Source organism: Danio rerio, chromosome 18 (assembly GCF_049306965.1).
Source record: "Danio rerio strain Tuebingen ecotype United States chromosome 18, GRCz12tu, whole genome shotgun sequence".
Lineage (NCBI taxonomy): Eukaryota > Metazoa > Chordata > Actinopteri > Cypriniformes > Danionidae > Danio > Danio rerio.
The window spans coordinates 13571963-13593623 of record NC_133193.1 but is presented as its reverse complement, the minus strand read 5'-3'; the positions used below and the strand labels follow the sequence as shown (position 1 = coordinate 13593623).

Below are 21661 nucleotides of genomic sequence, written 5' to 3'. Positions count from 1 at the left end.
TGTTATATATTTTGCTGTCATTTGTACTTCTGCATTATTCTATATCAGTGGGTGCTTTATTAGTTAGTCCTTTATTAGAACCCTTACAAAAAAAATGTAAAAAAGTCCCGCAAGATCTCACACTACATACCTGCACTTTCCTACATTATTCTGACACTATTCTTGTTGAACTTCAGCAGGAATCCTCGAGGGAACATGCTTGTAAAAGTTGTAGAGCAGTCACTGCAAAGAGAGAACAGCAAATACATGCGCTTAAGCAAACAGCTTTTCCATAATGAAAACCAGAAGTGCAAACTCATTCCAGAATAATCTTGTTTTATTTTACAAGTTACACTTTATAGAAGACAGTAAAGTGCGTAATCTTCAGTTTCAGTTGTACATATAAAACAGGGTCTGTCTCGGCTCTGAGCTGATGTAGCTTTAATGCGAAAGAGATTCTGGGAATGAAAAGGCCAGCACAGAATACATTCAGATCGATTGCATGGTACGGATTGTTACAAAGAACCACATTAGAAAACAGAAACTCTGTCTCGTCTTTCCAATTTGGCCATAAAAATGTGTGCGTTAACGTCGTAGGCACATCCCGTTATCAAAAGATGGAGGAAAGAAATATGACTACAGTTCTTTGCTGTGATATGTTTCAAAGTCAAGTATTTAAATCACGTTTAACACTAACATCACAGGGTCTTCTTTTTAAATAAAACTCATCCTATGAAAGGGCATCGAGGGAAACAAAGGCCTGTTTCTCACAACATTGATGACAAATTAATTTATATTAATTCATACTAAGACTTCGCAGCTCATTCTGCAGAGCAAGGCGAGAGACTGCATATTTAAGTATGAAACAAAACCAACATGCTTATTTCTTGAATACAAATTAATGTATAAATGGTCCAAACTAGGCTGAGAATGTAAATTTGTGCTATGTAAATGTCATGCATATCTTCTATAAATTATTTTTTAAATAATAAACTTATAATAATTACAGTATTTAAAGAACATGTACACATCTCCATCTCCCTGCAGAGTCTGATTGTGCTGCCCACAGAAAAATGGATCATTTACATACACAACAAACACTTGCCATTGGTCAGCTGACTGTCTACGAACAAAAGGATCATCATTATTACACTGATCTGATTCACTCACAACCAGTTATTTCACGCCAATACTGAATCGATTACAGAGGAGAATTTGATCAATCACACAATATCCATCTCTCAGAATTAATGGAAAGAGGTCTCACAACAAAGTCGACATTTTTGTTCGAATTTTGTCAAAACAAAAGGAGAAACAGCTTATGAGGAGTCAAATATTATCACATTGTCTTTTGTGCAGCGGCTCTTCAGAAGCTGATCGGAAGTACAGCAGACTTGCGAATGTTTCATAGGATGGATATGTACTGAGGCACTGCAAACACCCACATAGAAACTTAATGCTCCTGTGATGGACACGGTTCTGAACCTGGACCAGTGTCCTTGTTGATTCTGGATTTAACAGTAGGAGGGCTGCAGCGGTGCAGATGATAGTATCATGGTATGGTATTACATAATTCAATTCCATATTTTGCTCATAGATTTCAGTTACCCTCCACATATAAATCCAATCGCATTTTGACAAATACAAACCAAAATAAACCAAACAGTTGAATTCAGATGCCCCAAAATCTGCAATACAATTTAAACTTCTCTTAAGATGTGTTTTTTTTTTCTCCTAATTTACTGTCAAGCTTTGAACCCCTTACAAAATGAACCAGGGTTTTATTATAGTAAACGTGTACTGGCCTGCTAATAACCATGTTAAAGTTTGTGTGTGTAACTATCACTAATAGAGCACGGGGCATAAAGTTAAAATGTAACATGAAGTTTTAAGGTATTTGCTCAGGGTTAACCGGGGCATGCTTCTGTGGTTTTCACCAGTGTCGGCAGACGTCTGTCTTCCTGCCAACTATTGTAAAAGTTCTGCGAAATTTGGATGAGAAACAGAGAAACTATTTTTGCAACGTTTTTTTTTTTTTATTTTAGTCTATATATATATTTTTTTATATAAATCTGTGAAAGTATGTATGTAAAGTCTTATATTGTTGTGATTACCATCTTCTAGGCTAAATTATGGAACCATCTTAAAAGATGAAAAAAAAAAAAAAAAAAAAAAAAACTGTGACTGCTAGCCAGTTTTAAGGGGAAAAAACCACCACCGTCGAGTTAGTTGTAACAGGGTGTTACGAATAAGCCACACACTGCTGGACACCAATTAAACTAACAAAATAATTGTTGAACTTTGAGTGTAATGTTGAGATCTTTTTATATTAAACAATTTTAATAGAAAACATTTTTAAAATAAATTTTCTTTTTGTTATTGCTAATATTGCAAATGAATGCATTGTATAATAATGCAAATAAATCCAAGTGTGTTTATCCAACAGATATATAAATAAACACGCAGTGCTATGAAACATAATTGTGTTAAGTACTGAGGAAACAGCAACTATTTAAAGTAAACTGAATTGAAATTAATTGGGGGAAATTAAGCACGTGTGTTACAACTAACCCTGTCTGTTACAACTTGCTCCGCAGGTGGGGAAAATAGTACATTTTTTTACTCCTGGCACTTTTGGCAATACTGCACAAAAACCTCAGATCCGGCGGTCATATCAGTGCTCATTTGTAGGAGAGACTTGTGTGTTGTTGGTAAAAAAATGTTAGTCTAACCCCATTAATTTGTTTATTATGTGGTCAGAACCAAGAAGAGTTACTGCCCCACTCTCATATTTTTACACAGTTTACTTACTAACACCGATGCTAACTGGTGTACAACAGGGAAATAACAGACTCAGTACACCCTATAAAACTTTATTTATTTAACCCAGTTGTTGAGCTAAAATACTGGGTTGCTTTGTTGGGTTATTTTTAACCTTTATTGGGTTATTTATATTATAACTCAACCAGAGGTGTAAAAAAAAATGAATTTCAAGATGCAAATTCAAGAACAGCTGTCTGTTATTGTGCGTGCGTAATGTTTTAATATATCGAAAGAAGAATATAGAAAAAAACATGGTTTAACAAAAAGAAACCGTTTTGTTTTTGTTTAACGTTATAGTAAAACCTAACCAAAGGCTAGAGGATACAAAAAAACGGACTTTGACCAAACTTGTATAGCGTTAACGTATGTTTATTTCCTGAGGTAAATGTTGCCGGATTTACAAGTTCTCCACACGTTGTTTCACTGACCTCTCTCCATGTATACAACAGATTACGCGATAAAATATAAGCTTATACTTTTTGGTTGATAGTTTTAATCGTGTAACATACCTTTTGATGGTTAGTCATGTTTATTTTGCGCTGAGAAAAAAATGAGAGACTTTCCCGCGCTCCGCGTCAAAGCTCGTCGTTGTTCTGTCGAGATTATGCGTCCTCACATTGCATGAATTCGCTACTTGATCTCCAGATCGCTTAATTCGACACCTATTGAAATACTAATATAAAAACCCGGGAGTGTTACTGGGAGTCGCAAGACGATGTGAGTTTGACATTTATGATTTTAAAAAGGATTTTGCTATCACTGATTGAGAAAAGTCAAACGCCATTCTTAGATTTTTTTTTTTATTTGTTTAACAAGAAGATAATTGTGATTGAATAAGCTTAAAGCATAGTTTGGTTTTACTGTAAATAAAAAGTCAGTTCTGTGTATGTAATGAAAATGGAAAAACTAACCTTTGAAATCAGAAGACAGCTATAAGTCTAAAACCAGTATACTGTGGCCTACTCATTCTTTTCACATACTTGGGTTTGCATACAACGCACTGACAAAAAAGTAATCATCCAGAACAGCACACACACATAAATGCACACAGCCCATAATTAATTGCACATGTAATGAGCAGCTTTGTACCTTCAAACTGTTTTTGCACCTTTTAACTTGTCTTCTCACTCTATTCACTGGGTTGTTGTTACAGTTATGCCTTGCAAAATATAACTAAAACTCTATTTTAAACTAGATATACGACGAGCATTTTATTTTCGCTCATGAAATAAAAAGCACTGATACTACAAGTGACCTTGCATAAATATTAGCATTTTAAAAGATGAAGCTTTCCATCTCACATGTTCTTGCCTGAATATTTGCATTGCACTGTGAGCTTCAGTGCAACTTGTTTTAAGATAATATAATAAAACTGTTTACACCACACCATGACGAACCATCAAACCGCTGCAACCCTATAAAATGACAACACATTGTCAAAATAATGATGTCCTTAATGAGTGTTCTACAATTTTAAGCCATTTAAGTTATTAAAAACCACTCACATCCAGAATAAACAAATCCTATTTCAGCCTCCACACACTATATACACAACATCTAAATGTTCTGAATTGTACACTATTTACATTAGGCTTTAAATCAGTGTGCTATCAGCTGAAGCATGATGCTATTTCCTCTATGTAATCCTTTGTGAACTTCAAATCTGGTCAAGCTGGCATCTTGGAAGTGTTCAAAATAATCCAAATGGAGCTTTTTAGGAGACCTGGACCAAATCTCAGGCTGACCAGCAGAGGGCAGCAGCAGAGCAACACTTTACACAGACAGCACCACTAGTAGATACATCTCCAATGAGAGTTTGTCGTCTTTGTTCAGTTGCCGTTTGAGTTTAACTCTTCTGTGATTTCCGCAGAACTGTTTTCTTCAGGCGACTCTGGAACTTCTCCTGTCACCGCCATGCGGATGACTTTGAGCCAGCGCTGTTTCAGTTCCTCGCTCTCTGCGGCGAAGCTGTGGATGGATTTGGACTGTGAGAGTCTGAAGCTGGCAGGAGGGTCAGTGGCTCTCGGATTGTCCTCCACATGGTAGCCTAGCAGTGGAATGGTGGACTGGGCCTTGACATCCTGCGAGGACAGTGAATGTTTGTTTTAGTAAAGGGAAGTGCTGTACGGGAACAGAAATGCAATGTTCGGTGTGTGATGAAAGCACACTGACCTGAGGTGCTCCGTACAAGTAGAGAACTAGAGCTTCTTTCTCAGGAATGACACACCAGACTTTCTGCCACGGCTTGTTCCTCTCACAGTACTGCAGGAAGCCACACATGATGCTGCTGCCGCAGAACTGAGCCGCTTCAATCTGGCAGAGACAGACACTCAGTCAGACAAAAATACTGGCTGTATGACTATGAAAATATTAAGAGACCACTTGAAAATTAGCTTTTTGATTAATTTTGTAAACTACTGGTGAAATTTCTTTACAATATACAACCGAATTGATGTTATTCAGAGCCTTTTTGTTGCATAAAATAAAAAGATGCAATGTTTTCAGATGTGTTTATATTAAAAATACCAATGTTTAGGACAGAACTTCTTTATATATTTAGTTACAAATTCAGTAGTTGGTGTAATGACTGCTTTTTAATCACAACAAATGAAAACATCATTTTCACCATTTGTCATTTTCTGGGGAAAAATGTAGAAGTTTGTGCACTTAAAAAATTTTAATAAAGAATTAATTAAAGAGAAATTACTGAGAAATTAAAGTGGTCACATAAATAGTTTCATATTTGTGTATGCAACTGTATGCAACAACAATATATCAATCCAGATAAAAAAAATAAATAAAAAACTGAAGAGGGGGTCAATAATGTCAGCACAAAAAATTTAAAATTATAATAATTACTAAATGTTACATTTCTTTTTAGTAAGCTTCTGTAATTAATATAACATTTTAGTATTTATTTATAAATTAAAAGTCTTCAGTAAAGCATCTATTAAAAATGATAGAGAATCAGATGTTAACATTTCACTTCAACATCAAAAGATTTGTGTGTGTGTGTGTATATATATATATATATATATATATATATATATATATATATATATATATATATATATATATATATATATTGCTCAAAATAAATAAATAAATAAAGTGAATACTTGTAGTTACACTGTTTTTTTTTTAGCAGTATCCCTCACTGGCCATTGTTATTAGGTACACCTAACTAGTACCAGCTTGGACCCCCTTTTGGCATAGACTGAACAAGGTACTAGAAATATTCCTTAGGATTTTGGTCCATATCGACATGATAGCATCACACAGTTGCTGCAGATTTGTCAGCTGCACATCCATGGTGCGAATGTCTCGTTTTACCACATCCCAAAGGTGTTCTAATAGATCTGGTGACTGTGGAGGCCATTTGAGTACAGTAAACTCATTGTCATGTTCAAGAAACCAGTCTGAGATGATTCTTGCTTTATGACATGGTGCGTTATCTTGCTGAAAGTAGCCATCAGAAGGTACACTGTAAAGGGATGGACATTGTTAGCAAATAGTACACAGGTAGGCTGTTTTGTTGACAAGATGCTCAATTGGTACTAATGGGCCAAAAGTGCCACGAAAACATTCCCCACACCATGACACAGCCACCACCAGCCTGAACTGTTGATACAAGGCAGGATGGATCCATGCTCTCATGTTGATGAGGGCAAATTCTGACCCTACCATCCCAATGTCGCAGCAGAAATTGAGACTCATCAGATCAGGCAATGTTTTTTCAGTCTTCTATTGTCCAATTTTGGGGAGCCTGTGTGAATTATAGCCTCAGTTTCCTGCTCTTAGCTGACAGGAGTGGCACTCGGTGTGGTCTTCTGCTGCTGTAGCCCATCCCCCTCAAGGTTGGACATGTTGTGTGTTCAGAGATGCTCTTCTGTATACCTCAGTTGTGACGAGTGGTTATTTGAGTTACTGGTTCCTTTCTATCAGCTCAAACCAGTCTGGCCATTCTCCTCTGACCTCTGGCATCAACAAGGCATTTGCACCCACAGAACTGCCGCTTACTGGATATTTTCTCTTTTTCTGACCATTCCCTGTAAACCCTACAAATGGTTGTGCATGAAAATCCCAGTAGATCACCAGTTTCTGAAATAGTTAGACCAGCCTGTCTGCCACCAACAATCATGCCATGTTCAAAGTCACTTGAATCCCCTTTCTTCCCCATTCTGATGTTCGGTTTGAACTGCAGCAGTTTATCCTGACCATGTCTACATGCCTAAATGCTACGAGTTACTGCCATGTGATTGGCTGATTAGAACTGTTTGCAGTTGGACAGGTGTACCTAATAAAGCGGCTGGTGAGTATATTTAGCATTTTATTGTAATTTTGAGGTGAAATATGAATCTGACACGAGCTTTAATGATATACACAAAAAGTAAGTAAAACAATTTTTAAAAAGCCAACAGAAAAGGGGTAGTTTTTCAGTATCAAGTTAAGTTTGTTCTCATGATGTGACAGTTTAGAAAAGGGAGCAAGCCATTACTTCACAAAAAAGCTTTACAAATATTTTAAATAATCAGCATCAATCCCTCTTCCAAAACATCAACATACCAGAACGTTAAAACACCAAAGAACCAGTGGCAACACTTTATAATAAGCCTCATTTTAAATAATAACACTACTCAATGCTAAACAGATCATCAGTTCATGTAAATTAGTCAGTTAATTGCTATATTCTTATACACACCCACAAATATATATCAACTGCTGATCTGCAGAGCATTACAAAATATATTTTGCTTACAGCTGCATATTATAAAGTGTTACCGACTGATCTTACCGCAGTAGAATCCACCACAACAGTTTGTGCACGTCGTGTTTTCCTCCGTAACTGTGCATATATACAGTATATATAAAGGTTATATGAGCTCTTTTTTTCTGAATCAGTAAAGTTTCACCATTTCGCAGGTTGTGTTGTGCTGAACTCACCTCCAGGATTCCCTTCTTCTTGCCTTCTCTGTCATCACTGTCTGTACGGCCTGTCAGGATGAAGTAACAGTGTTTGCACACCTTGCTAATCTTGTTTCCATCATATTCCAGAGTAGCTTTGTAGTCGGAGCACTTCCAGCAAACCACCTGAAGGAGATGGATCTTTCAGCACACTTCAGAACTGTAAAACTTAAGAATGTTTTTTGAATATTTTTCTGGTTTGTTTGTGCTTACGTATCCACAGGCCCGACAGTGATGCCGCCTGCGTGTGATGGCGTTAAACCCTTCTTTGCACTTCATGCACATGGTCACTTCATTGTCTCGGATCCAGCGAGGGGCTCTTTTACCCAGCTCTGATATATTAAGATCCTACAATGAAATATAGACAGGATAAATGTGTGAGAATTAAAAAAGTAAAATAAATAAAAATACAGAATACACTTTATCCTTTACAAAAACTATATACAGTGCATCCGGAAAGTAAAAAAAAGTTGTTTTTTGTTATATCCTTATTGATGTAATGTATTAATGTATTAAATTCCTTTATTTACTCAAAATTTGACACACAATACCCCACAATGACAATGTGAAAAGATTTTTTGAAATAGTTGCAAATTTATGAAGAAAAAAAAGCTGAAAAATCACATGTACATATGTATTCACAGCCTTTGCTCAATACTTTGTTGATGCACCTTTGGCATCAACAACCTTGGCACACCTGTCTGGGAATTTTTGCCTATTCCTCTTTGCAATACTTCTCAAACTCTATCAAGTTGGATGGGAAGCGACAGTGTACAGCCATTTTCAGATCTCTCCAGAGATGTTCAATAGGATTTAGGTCTGGGCTCTGGCTGGGCCACTCAAGGACATTCACTGAGTTGTTATAAAGCCACTCCATTGATATTTTGGAGGTGTGCTTTGGGTCATTGTCCTTCTGGAAGATGAACCCCGTGTCCCCAGTCTGACCTCAAGAGTTTTCATTCAGGATGTCTCTGTACACTGCTGCATTCATCTTTCCCTTTATCCTGACTAGTCTTCCAGTTCCTGCTGCTAAAAACATCCCCACAGCATGATGCTGCCGCCACCATGCTTTACTGTAGGGATGGTAATAGCCTGGTGATGAGCGGTGCCTGGATTTCTCCAATCATAACGCCTGGCATTCACTCCATAGAGATCGATTTTAGTCTCATGAGATGCCTTTTGACAAATTCCAGGCAGGGAGAGGCTTCTGTCTGGTCATCCTAACATACACGCCTGATTGATGGATTGCTGCACAGATGGTTGTCCTTCTGTAAGGTTCTCCTCTCTCCACAGAACACTGGAGCTCAAACAGAGTGACCATCGGGTTATTAATCACGTCCCTGACTAAGGTCTTTCCCGCCTGATCACTCAGCTTAGATGGCTGGCCAGCTCTAGGAAGAGTCCTGGTGGTTTTAAACATCTTCCACTTACGGATGATGGAGGCCACTGTGGTCATGGGAACTTCAGAGCAGCAGAAATGTTTCTGTAACCTTCCCCAGCCTTGTGCCTCGAGACGATCCTGTCTCGGAGGTCTACAGACAATTCCTTTGCCTTCCGGCTTGGTTTGTGCTTTGACATGCACTGTCAACCCTGGGACCTTATATGGACAGGTGAATGCATTTTCAAATAATTTCCAATCAACTGGATTTACTAAAGGTGAACTCCAATCAAGCTGGTGAAACATCTCAAGAATGATCAGTGGAAATAGAATATACCTGAGCTCAACTTAGAGCTTTACGGCAAAGGCTGTGTATATTTATGTACATGTGATTTTTAGGGTTTTTTATTTTTAATAAATTTGCAACAATAAAAAAAAAAACTTTTTTCACATTGTTATTATGGGGTATTGTGTGTAGAATGTTGGGGAAATCAATGAATTTAATCCATTTTGGCTGTAACATTAAAAAAATGCGGAAAAAGAAGAAGCGCTATGAATACTTTCCAGATGCTATGTATGAGCTGACACTTAAGTATGTGAATGAGAAAACCCAGTTGATTTAATAACTTTAAAATAAATTAATATTATTTAGTTAATTATTAATTTCAATCATCAAAAGCCATCTACAAATCTGAATCATTTTAATTTTTTTGGATTTTTGTATTGTTTAAAAATAACGAATAATTGATTCAAACTTATATGATTTAAATACATTTTATAGTCATACATTTCATATATTTAAATAACAGACATCTAATATATTAAATTAATAGCATATTAAATTAAATTGCATTTGAATATTTTATTTATTTATAATAAAATAATAATTAACCTAACTAAATAACTGTAAGTGAATTGATAATTAAAAAACAATTTAAGTAATGACTGAAATAACTGAATGATTCAATTCTTTAAATACTTAAATATTTGAATACACAACAGGTCAATGCATGACAAATCCTCTCTGTATAATGCATATTAAATATATAAATATTCTCTTATTATCCTTCAGTCGTGTTGTCCAGCTGAATATTATAACTCTAATAAGGCATACTGACCGAAGCTTCCTCGGTATCCTTAATTGCTGATTTAAAGGTCTCATTCTTCTGGAGGGAGATGTCTATTGTTTCAGTGAATGCCTGAAACACACAGGAGATCAGTTTTAAAATTGGACTATCAGTATTAACGCACATTCAGGTAAACCATTATCATTATAATCACCCTAATCTTACCTTTATCCAGCTTTCTTTATCAAGTTTAGAGCTGTAATGAAACAACAACACCATTAAAACAAGCAGTACTGTGCAATGTGTTTATATTTCATCTTTGCCCCATGATGCTTTGCATGAACAATGGGAGTAACTTCCATTAAAGTGTAAACAATATCAGTATTTTCAGTACGTTAGTCTTAAGGATATCGATGCTCCAAAACAGTGACACAATTTGCAATAAAGAGATTTAAACATCCAAAGTTAGTAACTTCTGCTTTAAACAATCTACTTGTTTTGACATCTCCTCATACTTCAGTATCTTATCAAATCTTCTGGCCAATCAAATGCTCTCTAGCATCTGACATAATTGGCAGGGCTCCCTGCTGAAAAAACTGCATAAACCAGCAGTTTTCTTCTTCTTCTTTATGTTTTTTTTTTTTTAAGGCGGTTGGCATAAAACTTTGAGATGCATTTCTGCCACCTACTGGTTAGGAGTGTAAATCAAAAGTGAAAAGTGAAAATTATTCTTATTTATTTAGATATTATATAATCCAGTCTCTCTAAGAAACATTAGTAGCACTTTCAATTTACATTATTTTATTCAATATCCATTATTATGTCATTTCGTTCCCTCCTATATAATGGACATTTCTTTACAATATGCTCTAGTTTCCTCTTCATTACAATAATTATAGTTTCCACTTGGATGTCTCCCTATTTTAAACAGCCCACTATTCAGAGCAGTGTGTCCAAACCTTAACCTCGATATAACAGTTTCCTCACGTCTATTTCTCCCTACTGTTCTGTTTTTCCCCACCATTCTCTGGATCATGTAATACCATCTTCCTGTTCTCTCTTCTTCTCGTTTCTTTTGCCTTCTCTCCCTCATCTATTGTTGAATTATAGGGCTCTATTTTGACGGTCCATGCGCGGAGCGCAAAACGCAGGGCGCAAACGTTTTTAGGGCATGTCAGGACGCGTTTTTGCTAATTTAAGGACGGGAAATCTGCCTTGCGCCGCGGCGCATGTTCTAATAGGGCTGAGTTTATTTTCTTAACGAGTTATAAGTGTGTTTTGAGAATAAACCAATTAGAATCTTATCTCCCATTACCTTTAAGACCCAGCTGCGTCGCGCCAAGAGCGCATTCGCCATTTACAGGATGCAAAGTAAGTCTAAGTGGAAAAAATTAGTATTTCACAAGCAAACAGTTCACAGTTAACAGTTTTTTAACAGAAAACTGAATGAGAGATAATGGATCACTTTCACTTTCGCTCTTGGATAGGAAAACCTTTACGCACAGACATCAATTAGTCTATAAATAAATACTTTTGTTTGTTAAGCGCAATTATTAGTTTCAAAACTATTTCTAAATTCAGTTCTAATTTCCAGCAAACGAATAAATGAACAATAATAGCAAAATGTGCTCAAAAACCTGAGTTATATCCTAAAACACATGCTGTGCCCCATATGGTCTAAAACCTAACAGGTGGGCAAATCTAAGCTTGTTTTTAATAAAACAAATATAAATATGGATATAATAAATAATACTGCTAATAATAATAACATTATACAAAAGCAAATTGTTATGAATGAACTGAAAAAGCCTCCCGAGATGAAGAAGGCATAAAAGCAGTGGTTTTTCATATTTATGTAGGCTAGAAAATAATATGTTTTGTAATATTTTGATCCTTTGTATTTATATTCTATATCTATTCTTATTATATACTATATATATCCTTAATATTTACATTTTTTCATATGTAAAGATATTTGCCTATTGCTCTCTTGTGCGTATTAAGCAGTGCGTAAGCGAGGCGTCACTTTGCGCCGGAGTTTAGACCGGGTTAGTTTTGGTCTAATGAAAAATCTATTATAGATTCTCAAAATAGCAACGTGCCAGCGGTCCGCCTCAGAATGCCTTCCTTTTTAGACCAGAACGACTATGGACGCAAAAATGAGCGCTAATGCATTTGCTATTTAAAGAGCTTAGCGCAACGCCTCAAAACGACTCTTACGCCAAGCTGAAACTAGCAAAAGACTACTGCGCCACGCCTTGCGCCACACTGCGCCGGGTGTATGATAGGGCCCATAGTCTTCATTTCATTTTTACTAGGTCTTAAAAACATGTCAATATCTGATTTTTTTAATGGCCTCCTTCACACATTCATCTGCTTGTTCATTCCCTAAAATTTAACGTGCTGGAACCCAAATAAAAGCTAAAATGGTGTCTATCTGGTGAATTCTATATATTGTCTGTAAAGTTCAATCAGGCTGGTAAACCAGCAGTCTAAGCTGGTTGGCTGGTTTTAGCTGGTCGACCAGCCTGGTTTTAGAGGGGTTTTAGCCATCTCCAGGCTGGTTTCAACAATTTCCAGCCTGGTCTTAGCTTATCAGGCTGGAACATGTCCAGCTTAAAATCCGCTTGACCAGTTTAGCTAGAAAATCAGCTATGTCTGGATTAAACCAGGCTGGCCAAATTTTAGCTGGTCATTTCACAGACTGACCAGCTAAGACCAGGCTGGAAATTGCTGAAACCAGCTTGGAAATGGCCAAAATCCCTCTAATACCAGGCTGGTTAACGAGTTAAAACCAGCCAACCTATGCTGGTTTAAGCTGTTTATTTTTCAGCAGGGCTGTTATACTAAAACATACTAGTGGCAATTATTATTTTTTTATTTAACAAAGAGGGAGGAGCTAATCCATGTCCCACCCTGTCTTCATGTTTCAGTTCAAATTATGTCACTCATTAAACAAAAATTAACATTTCAAAGCACTTCACATGACCTTTAATGTGCACTTTGAAGTATTAAATGCAAAACGAATAATGGAAATGCCAAAATTTGAATAAAAATCCTTTGATTTACAAAATTTTTTTTTTTTATCTCACTTCAGGACAAAAAATGGACCCAAAATGGTTAATCCGAATAATAGGGGATGGAAATGCATTTGACAAATAAAGTAATGTAGCGAACATTGTTTTCATTATGCTTCAATTGTTTACTGTTGGTTACTAAGTTACCAATCCCACAGTCAACCACTCTAACAACTTGATGAAAATGCACATAATGCACATTTAGGACAGAATAATATGGATTTTTTGAAAACTTTGAAAGATACAATTCACGTTAGGATGGGATCCCGGCTAGTGAAGAATGTTTTTAAAAAATGAGTACAATAAAGTGACATTTTGTCTTCACAAGCCCACAAAAATAAAAATAAGTCTTTTTGAAGCAATATTAAAGATGCATTATTGATTATTACTGTACTGTAGAGAAAACAATCAATAAAGAGTTTTGAGCGTGACAGTGTCATATTAAAATATAGCGTTATTTTCCTGATGGATAAAAATAAAGCGCAAAGTCAAATGTATATTTTACTCTGTTCTAACTATTTATCTGATTTAAAATGCTTGGTTCCAGGACATTTTGACTAGAGGTTCCCCAAAAAAAGAAGTGCAAACTATGATTTGTAAAGCATTCGTCACGTGTGGCCGAAAATATCAAGCAAAGATAAGACAGTCTATACCTGGCCTGCAGCTCCAGTGTTCGTTCTTTTCCAGAAACCTGAAAGGTGTGAGGATAGTCCTCATTGAAGGTCTCTTTCACATTCATGCCTTCAATGCCGATACGTGTGCGCACAGTGAACTTCTGTCCCACAAGGCTGAACTTGGGAACGCAGTAGAGCAGCATGTTGTTGAACTTTAGGAATAAATGAATGGAGATTCAGGATGATAAACAGACGGTTTATTTAAAGCTATATATTCAAAGTACTGAAAAAATCATCAGAACAGGCAATAGTTACCAGGAAGAGATATCTGTCCATGGCTGAAGTGTTTCTGGCTGCCAGTTTCAGAATGTGACCTTCCTTTATTAACTCATTCGAGGGGTTTACAATGTCCTCCTCTTCTCCCAGCATCTCATAAATCTCCAGCAGCTTCTTCAGGTTTTCCTGAGAGAAGTTACCGGAGGAAAGTTTTCTATCAATAAATTATAACTATTTTCTAAGTGCATGTCAAAGATTTTAATGTAGTAACTTAAATAAATATCCAGTAAATACTTTATGTGTAAAACAAGGACATAATGAGACACAATCTGTAGTATTAGCTGTACAGCATTAAGAAAAAAAAGAAATCACTCACTGTTTTCCGAATGGCAGTGTTGGAATGAGTGGCGGCCATGCCAATAATCTCTAATGACTCTGAAAACACACAAGTTTCTTATTTAGAAGAGGTCTTGTTTAAAGTCTGTTTATAGGACGCTGCTCACTGAACTCACTTTCAGCGTCCCGCCGGTCCATGTGCTCTGGAGGGAGTTTCTTCAGATAGTCTTTAAGCAGCATCTCGTATCGTGGCACTCTCTGAACCGGCTCCAACATGTGGTGCTGCAGCGTCAGATTGCCACACACTTCCTGACTCTGAACACAAAAACACACACACGTCACTCTACATGCACTTAAGAATGTTTCGGTCAATGCTTTTCAGTGTTTGGACCCTCAGTATTGAATATTAAACCACACTGAACTGAACTTAAACTCTAAAAACTGAACTGACTCTGTTTATTTTACTATAATCTTCTATGTGAAGCTTCTTTGACACAATCTACATTGTAAAAGTGCTATAGAAATAAGGGTGAATTGAATTGAATTAAATTCAACCCTACAAAAAAAAACAAAAAAAAAAACACCCAAAACTAAAACTGATCAATCTAAACATTCGAAATCTGTATATGATTTTTATATTTAAGGTCTGTTTGGACCCACCTGTTTCACACCACAAGTGCAAGCACAGCGTGCGCAGCGCATATGGAGAGAAGAAGCAGCGCGCAGGTGTTTGCCTTTCACACCGACTGCGTCTGCAGCGTGCAGCTCATCGGCAGCTGCTGCACAGATTATTCTATCTCAGTCTATTCTATCTAGTTACCTATCTATCTATAATACACTTTTTTTGTTTTACTTTCATCTGCACCAAGCCCCGCGGCAACTTCCTCTTATGCTGTTTCCTTAACCTGCAATTCTTCATTTTACAAATTATATAGATCCTAAAAAACTGTATGCTTCTCACGCTCTGAGTGCCATTTATGTCTTTTCAGGTGCACTCGGCCAGAAGACAATCGCCTGTGGTACCATGTAATTTTGTTTTTGATTGTCAGGATGATGTAGGCCAATAGATATAATAATATTTATACAATATAGTAATACTGATATTTATACATGATCAAACTAATGTGCAATTTAAGCTAAACTAATAATAAAACTGTTTAAATTTTGTTTTGTAGTTCAGGCCCAAATACATATTTATAGCTGTTTTTAATCGTTTAAGTTCATTTGATTGACTATAAAAAGCAAGTGGATATTATTGATGCATTAATTGGGTAAAATTGCTACTTTTACTATCAATCAGCTTCAGTAAAGCTAACGCCTCGCGCTGATGCCCTGCTTCTGCGTCCAGTATGAAAGCTGTAATCTATTAAGATGGACGCTAAAAAAAACACGCTCTGCTTACGCTTGCGGTGTGAAACCGGCTTAAAGAATCATTGTTTTTAAAAGTTTTAACTGTTACAATGTTTTACCTTGTTATTAATGCACACATCCCCTTTAGATTAATTAAACATTTTTAAAAACATTCGAAATCACATATAAACAAGGACAAAAAAAAACTTTTTTGTAACTATTTTTCATTTTGATCAGAAATCTTAATTGAATATGACATGTATAAACCATATAATTATTAATACAATTTGTTTTAACTTTCACTTTTAGATCATATAAAAAATAAAACAAGGTTTAAATCTGCTCTAAAGTAAGTGTATCATTCTTATCATTGATATGTTCATTCATTCATTTTCCTATGGTTGAGGCCCTTATTTGAGGGCCTTTATCATTTACCTATTTGCCTACATTTCAACAATTAATTACCACCAAGACTGTATTTAATATAACTTTATTAGATTTATTTTTCTTCTGGCATTCTAATGGCCACCTAACTTTGCTATTTAAAAGAACTCTTTTCAAGAATAGCAATCTGCATCAGTGTTCACCTGTATATCCAGAATGATAGCTTTAAATGGAGGCGAGCGATCTATCCACTGCTTCAGCAGATCCATGGCATGATCAAAGTTCCTCACATACTCTGCATACATCTTCAAGAAGGGCGTGAGCTTCTGTAGGATGTCTCCAATGCGAGGTGTCGACGTCCTGGAGGTAAATTTCAGAGCATTAAGACCATTAATTAAACCAAACACTCAGTCTACAATTCGAGTGTGTGAAAATCTCACCATTCTCCCATCCGTTTTTCCAGGTCAGGCAGAAGGAACTGGCTGTGGAAGGCATTAATGGAGGTGATGTTGGAAAATATGCTTTTCACCACATCCACAGGGAACGTGTCTTTTCTTGCCTCTTCCATGAGCTTGGTGTAAAACACCTGCAAAAGAGGGCCGAAATCAGATGTTGCATGATGTGTCTGCATACTACTATTTTTAAAGAGTCCAAGTATGGAGTTCAGAAAACAGTGTCAATAGTGACACTAGTGGCTACTAAGTGAACTGCAGTCAGCAATGTACATTTTTCACATTTGTATACTTGGTGTTTAGTTCTTTGTAATGATTTATTTTCGGTTTGCATAAGAAACTTGAAATATACATATAAACAGCAATATACTTATGAACAACATTCAGACGCTTGTTAAAAGAGGCATTTAGATGTATATATATATAAAACAGCAGTTAGGAAAGAATGTGATTGTGTAGACATGATTGAATTTCTGCAGAATTATTTTTAGTTACATATCATAACTAAAACCTTAATATGTAAAATAAAAAATAATATCTTTTTAACTTTTATTTAATGTTTACAATGCAAATCCAATTAGATCCACTTTATTTGGTAAACAAAGCAAGTCTCTCATATAATATCATCTACTAGAAACATAAAATATAAATATTACTGTACAAACTGCACAGTACATAAATCATAATAGTCAATAATATTACTGTAATTAATAAAAAAACTGAATAAATATAGATTTACTCAAGTAAATAAACTGAATTAATGATGGGCTAAAAATCTGCAGAAATCTGCGGAATTCTGGGCACGCAGATTCCGTGTGGGCCTACATGACTAAACAAAGGGCACCAATGTAAGCGTGTAAAAGTGTAATTTTGTAAAATGCTTTTAATTTTTGCACTGCTCTGTTTTTTTTTTTTTTTGGTTTGACGTGACATATTAAAAACTAATCGACCAATGAGATTGGTACTTTTGTTTCCATGCCTGGATCTGATGACGTTCAGATTAGTAAATGCGACTTGGTGGCACTCAAGCACAAAATGTCTAACCAAGTCCATTTTCCTAACAACAAATAAGATGCATTGAGGAATTGCAAATCAAATATGATTCAATGGAGAGTATTATTTCACTTAATTAAGCCTCATCTATCATAAACAGGGCTGGATTAACCAATAGGCATTATGGGCACAGGCCCAGGGACCCACGCACACTTTGGGCCCCTGTGTGTGTGGGGGGATGCACATTTTGGGGTGTATATTTAGTGCAATTATGCAATTATTTGACCGGGTCTCACTGGAAGAAGAGACAGTACTGTCTCAATGTGATCTCCTGGCTAAATAAAGGAAATAAATATGCATTATAAAATTGTAGAAGTTATACTTTAAAAATACCCTTAAATATACATTTTTAGTTCTGCTTCAGTGAATGTGAACAAGTATATTAAAATCAATTCATTTTCACTGGTTGTATTAGGGCGAGGCAGTGGCGCAGTAGGTAGTACTGTCGCCTCACAGCAAGAATGTCGCTGGGTTGCTGGTTTGAACCTCGGCTTAGCTGGCGTTTCTGTGTGGAGTTTGCATGTTCTCCCTGCCTTCGCGTTGGTTTGCTCCGGTTACCCCCCACAATCCAAAGACATGCGGTACAGGTGAATTGTGTAGGCTAAATTGTCTGAAGTGTATGTGTGTGAATGGAAGTGTTTGGGTGTTTTATTTTAAAAATGTGGGCAATACATTATAGATTATGTTTAAAAAATATATATTATATTAATCTTATTTTTAATTTTAACTATGGATGCGGCCAGGTAGGGGGCCTACAGGACATTGTGCCCAGGGGCCTTTGAATTCTTAATCCGTGCCTGAACATGAGGGATTTTGCATGTTCACTCTGCTCAACGCCAGAGAAAATTGCTTGGGTGGGAATGCTAAAAATGTCTCGAAAACTGCTGATGGCAAGCATGAGCAAAATTCATCCCGATGTGCATGAGCCTTTACTGATAAACAGTGTTCTAGTACTGGTTTAGTATTAAATTCTCCAACAACAACAAAAACTAAACACAATGATGACTTACCTTATCTAATAAGTTCAGTCGTGCAACATAGGCCTTCTCTGTCTGCAGAAGTTCATTTGCAATCTTGTAGAGTTTCTGCTCGTTGGTTTCCTAAAGAAAAAAATGTCAAACTTTAACTCTTCAATGTTGTATCAGATGCACAGGAAAAAGTTTAATCCACTTTGTTTATTTTGAGTTAGATTTTTTTTATTGATCTTTTTAAATTGATATTTTAATTGAATTAACAACATCATTAATATTCATTAATATAAAAAATTTAATTAAATTAGCAAAAATAATAAAAATGTTCTGATTAATCCTGAAAGAAAAGTATATATGAAGAGATCAGATGCAAAAAACCTTTAAGTGCCATCTGAAATTTTCTTCTAAAATTAGCATTTTTTCCCAGGCTACTATTTGCATGTTCAGTAATTTCACTTGTATGGAAAAAATAGGTTATTTTTATGGCCTTTAACATGAAATACCTGAACATAAAAACAAGAGGTTGAGTAAAATGCTCATTTTAGAACAACATTTCAGATGGCACTTAGAGGTTTTTGCATCTGAACTGATAAAGCGGTTTCCCCAAAATATGAACAAAATAGTTTTTGCATTGGTAATAAGAAGATCTATTATTAATGATGGCCAGCAAATAATAAGTCATATTTAAAAGAAGCACAAAATCAAAATGATTTATGAAAGATTGTGTGTCAATTAAAACTAGAGTAAGAATGCTGAAAATTCAGCTTTAAATCACGGGACAGCTGAGGAATCTTAGAAATTAAGTCTTTAAATATACACACTCAAAGCAGTTATTTTAAATTAAAACATTATTAAACAATGCTATTGTTTACATTGCATTATTGATCAAATAAACGCAGCTGTGGATGAGATCTGTCCAAACTACTAACAAACCTTAATGCTTTCAAATTTGTATACCCTATAATAGTGACTCAAAGTTTTCAAACTTTTCCCTCAGCAACTCTTCAAGTCTCTCGAGCTCGCTTTAACTTAAATTATTAAAGGCATTTGTGTTGAATTTTGCTGAGGGTGAACTAACACTGTAGATGTCCCCAGCTCAGCGGCTCACATGGCCAAAGGGAAACCGAGCTCTGAACATAAAGGTCAAGAGCAAAGCCATTGAGAGGTGGATTCCCAACCCCACCTACATTCCTCACTTCTCCATCACATTCTTCGCCTCGTTCTCTCCATCACACCCATACGCCATGAAACATCCACTGGCACACACTGTTGACACTAAAATTGCCAGGCGTTGTTGTTGTACGCCTAAAAATTCCCCCATGCACATATACAGATTTGAAATAGCAAAAAAAAAAAAGAAAAAATTATTCAATGATTATTCCTTGAATTTACTAAAAAAAAAAGTGGTAAGTGGCTGTAAATTTATTTGGGCTAAATTTAAACAAACAAATTAAGTTCAAAATTTACTACATTTATTTGTTTGTTTGAATTCAACCTATAAAAAATTTTGCAAATTGTTTCCAATTTTGTCAGTGTATGTCAATATATTATGTCACGGTCTCCACAAAGTAATGTCTAGAGTCATAAAAATTATTGTATTTGGTCATCAACAATAATGCTAAGGCGACAAAGGACACAGCATTCACCTTCACATATAATGTATTTGATATGGATCTGGCCTTCATAAATCTCTTTTTTATTCATCGATTTAAAATCTAATTACCGCTAGTGAGTTAAATTCACTGCTTATGGACAGAAACTGAATAAAGTTCTGCTAATGAATAGTTTTCGTGTTTTGTCATTCACAAGTGTTTTCTGTTTATTTACGGTTGTGAATTGCTTTATGGGAGCTTGATCTCTGCTTTGTCGACTTTTGATGTTGAAAATTCAACTAACAAAGTGACTTTTATTGACATTTTAGTAGTTTGAAATAATATAAATGTATAAGAAATAATGTACAGAGAAATAAGTCTGTGAAATTACAGAAAATGTTCTGGCAGTTTATTACAAGGTTTTTGTACCGTAAAAAAAACAACAACCCAGACAATATGTCATTTTAAACGATTAAAAATGTTAATAAAAGTCACTTTTTTTAAACTTTTGTAGGTTAAAAGTTGTTGGAAGAACGATTTAGGTCCCATAAAGCAATTCAAAAGCATAAATAAACGGGAAAATAAAAAAAAAGTTGGCTAGTGCTGTTGCCTCACAGCAAGAAGGTCACTGGTTCGAGCCCCGGCTGAGTCAGTTGGCATCTCTGTTCAGAGTTTGCATGTTCTCACCGTGTTTGCGTGGGTTTCCTCCGGGTGCTACAGTTTCCCCCACAGTCCAAAGACATGCAGTGCAGGTGAATTGAATAAACTAAATTGGCCGTAGTGTATGTGTGAATGAGTGCGTAAGGTTGTTTCCCAGTCTTGAGTTGCAGCTGGAAGGGCATCTACTGTGTAAAAAAACCTATGCTGGATTAGTTGGCAGTTCATTCCGCTGTGGCGACCCCTGATGAATAAAGGAACTAAGCCAAAAAGAAAATGACTGAATGATCTAAAATTTGGTCAATTCAAAAGAACTGTCTCATAAGAACAAATAAAGATAAGGTATTGCTACAAATATTCCATATTACTACTGAAAATTGGGTGAGAGTTATGTTTGGCTTTGTGCTTCATTTTAACCTGGCATGATAATAGTGGTTCACTCGGTATTAGTGACATTAGTGACATCACAAGCAAATCTGTGGCCAAAGCTCTTCTGAGTTGTTGCCTCAGATTATTTTTACTTTGTATTCCCTACAGTACAGTAATATTCATTAAATGCTTGTAATATTGCTGCATACACTTTAAGAGTTATTCATGGTCGGCTGAAAGTCATTCGTTAATTGTAATGTTTACTTTTAATATTGGAAAGATGAACTAGGAAGACAATAATGTCACTTGATTGTACCT

At 35.8% G+C, this 21661-nt stretch overlaps 1 protein-coding gene across 15 annotated transcripts in view; it reads right to left on the bottom strand.

Annotated features, from left to right (window-relative positions):
- Positions 1 to 298: 298 nt before the first annotated feature.
- fgd4a (FYVE, RhoGEF and PH domain containing 4a) overlaps positions 299 to 21661 on the bottom strand; it is a 117063-nt gene continuing 95700 nt past the window's right edge. For 6 of the 15 annotated variants that reach the window (XM_073929150.1, XM_073929142.1, XM_073929147.1 and 3 more), the window contains 14 exons: positions 18765 to 18854; positions 16690 to 16835; positions 16453 to 16609; positions 14692 to 14830; positions 14556 to 14614; positions 14219 to 14365; positions 13943 to 14115; positions 10438 to 10468; positions 10264 to 10344; positions 7981 to 8115; positions 7747 to 7893; positions 7598 to 7648; positions 4975 to 5115; positions 299 to 4883 (listed from right to left, as the gene is read on the bottom strand). In XM_073929150.1, the coding sequence (XP_073785251.1) occupies positions 4632 to 4883; positions 4975 to 5115; positions 7598 to 7648; positions 7747 to 7893; positions 7981 to 8115; positions 10264 to 10344; positions 10438 to 10468; positions 13943 to 14115; positions 14219 to 14365; positions 14556 to 14614; positions 14692 to 14830; positions 16453 to 16609; positions 16690 to 16835; positions 18765 to 18854 (1749 nt within the window). In that variant the 3' untranslated portion in view covers positions 299 to 4631. 15 annotated transcript variants of the gene reach the window in all.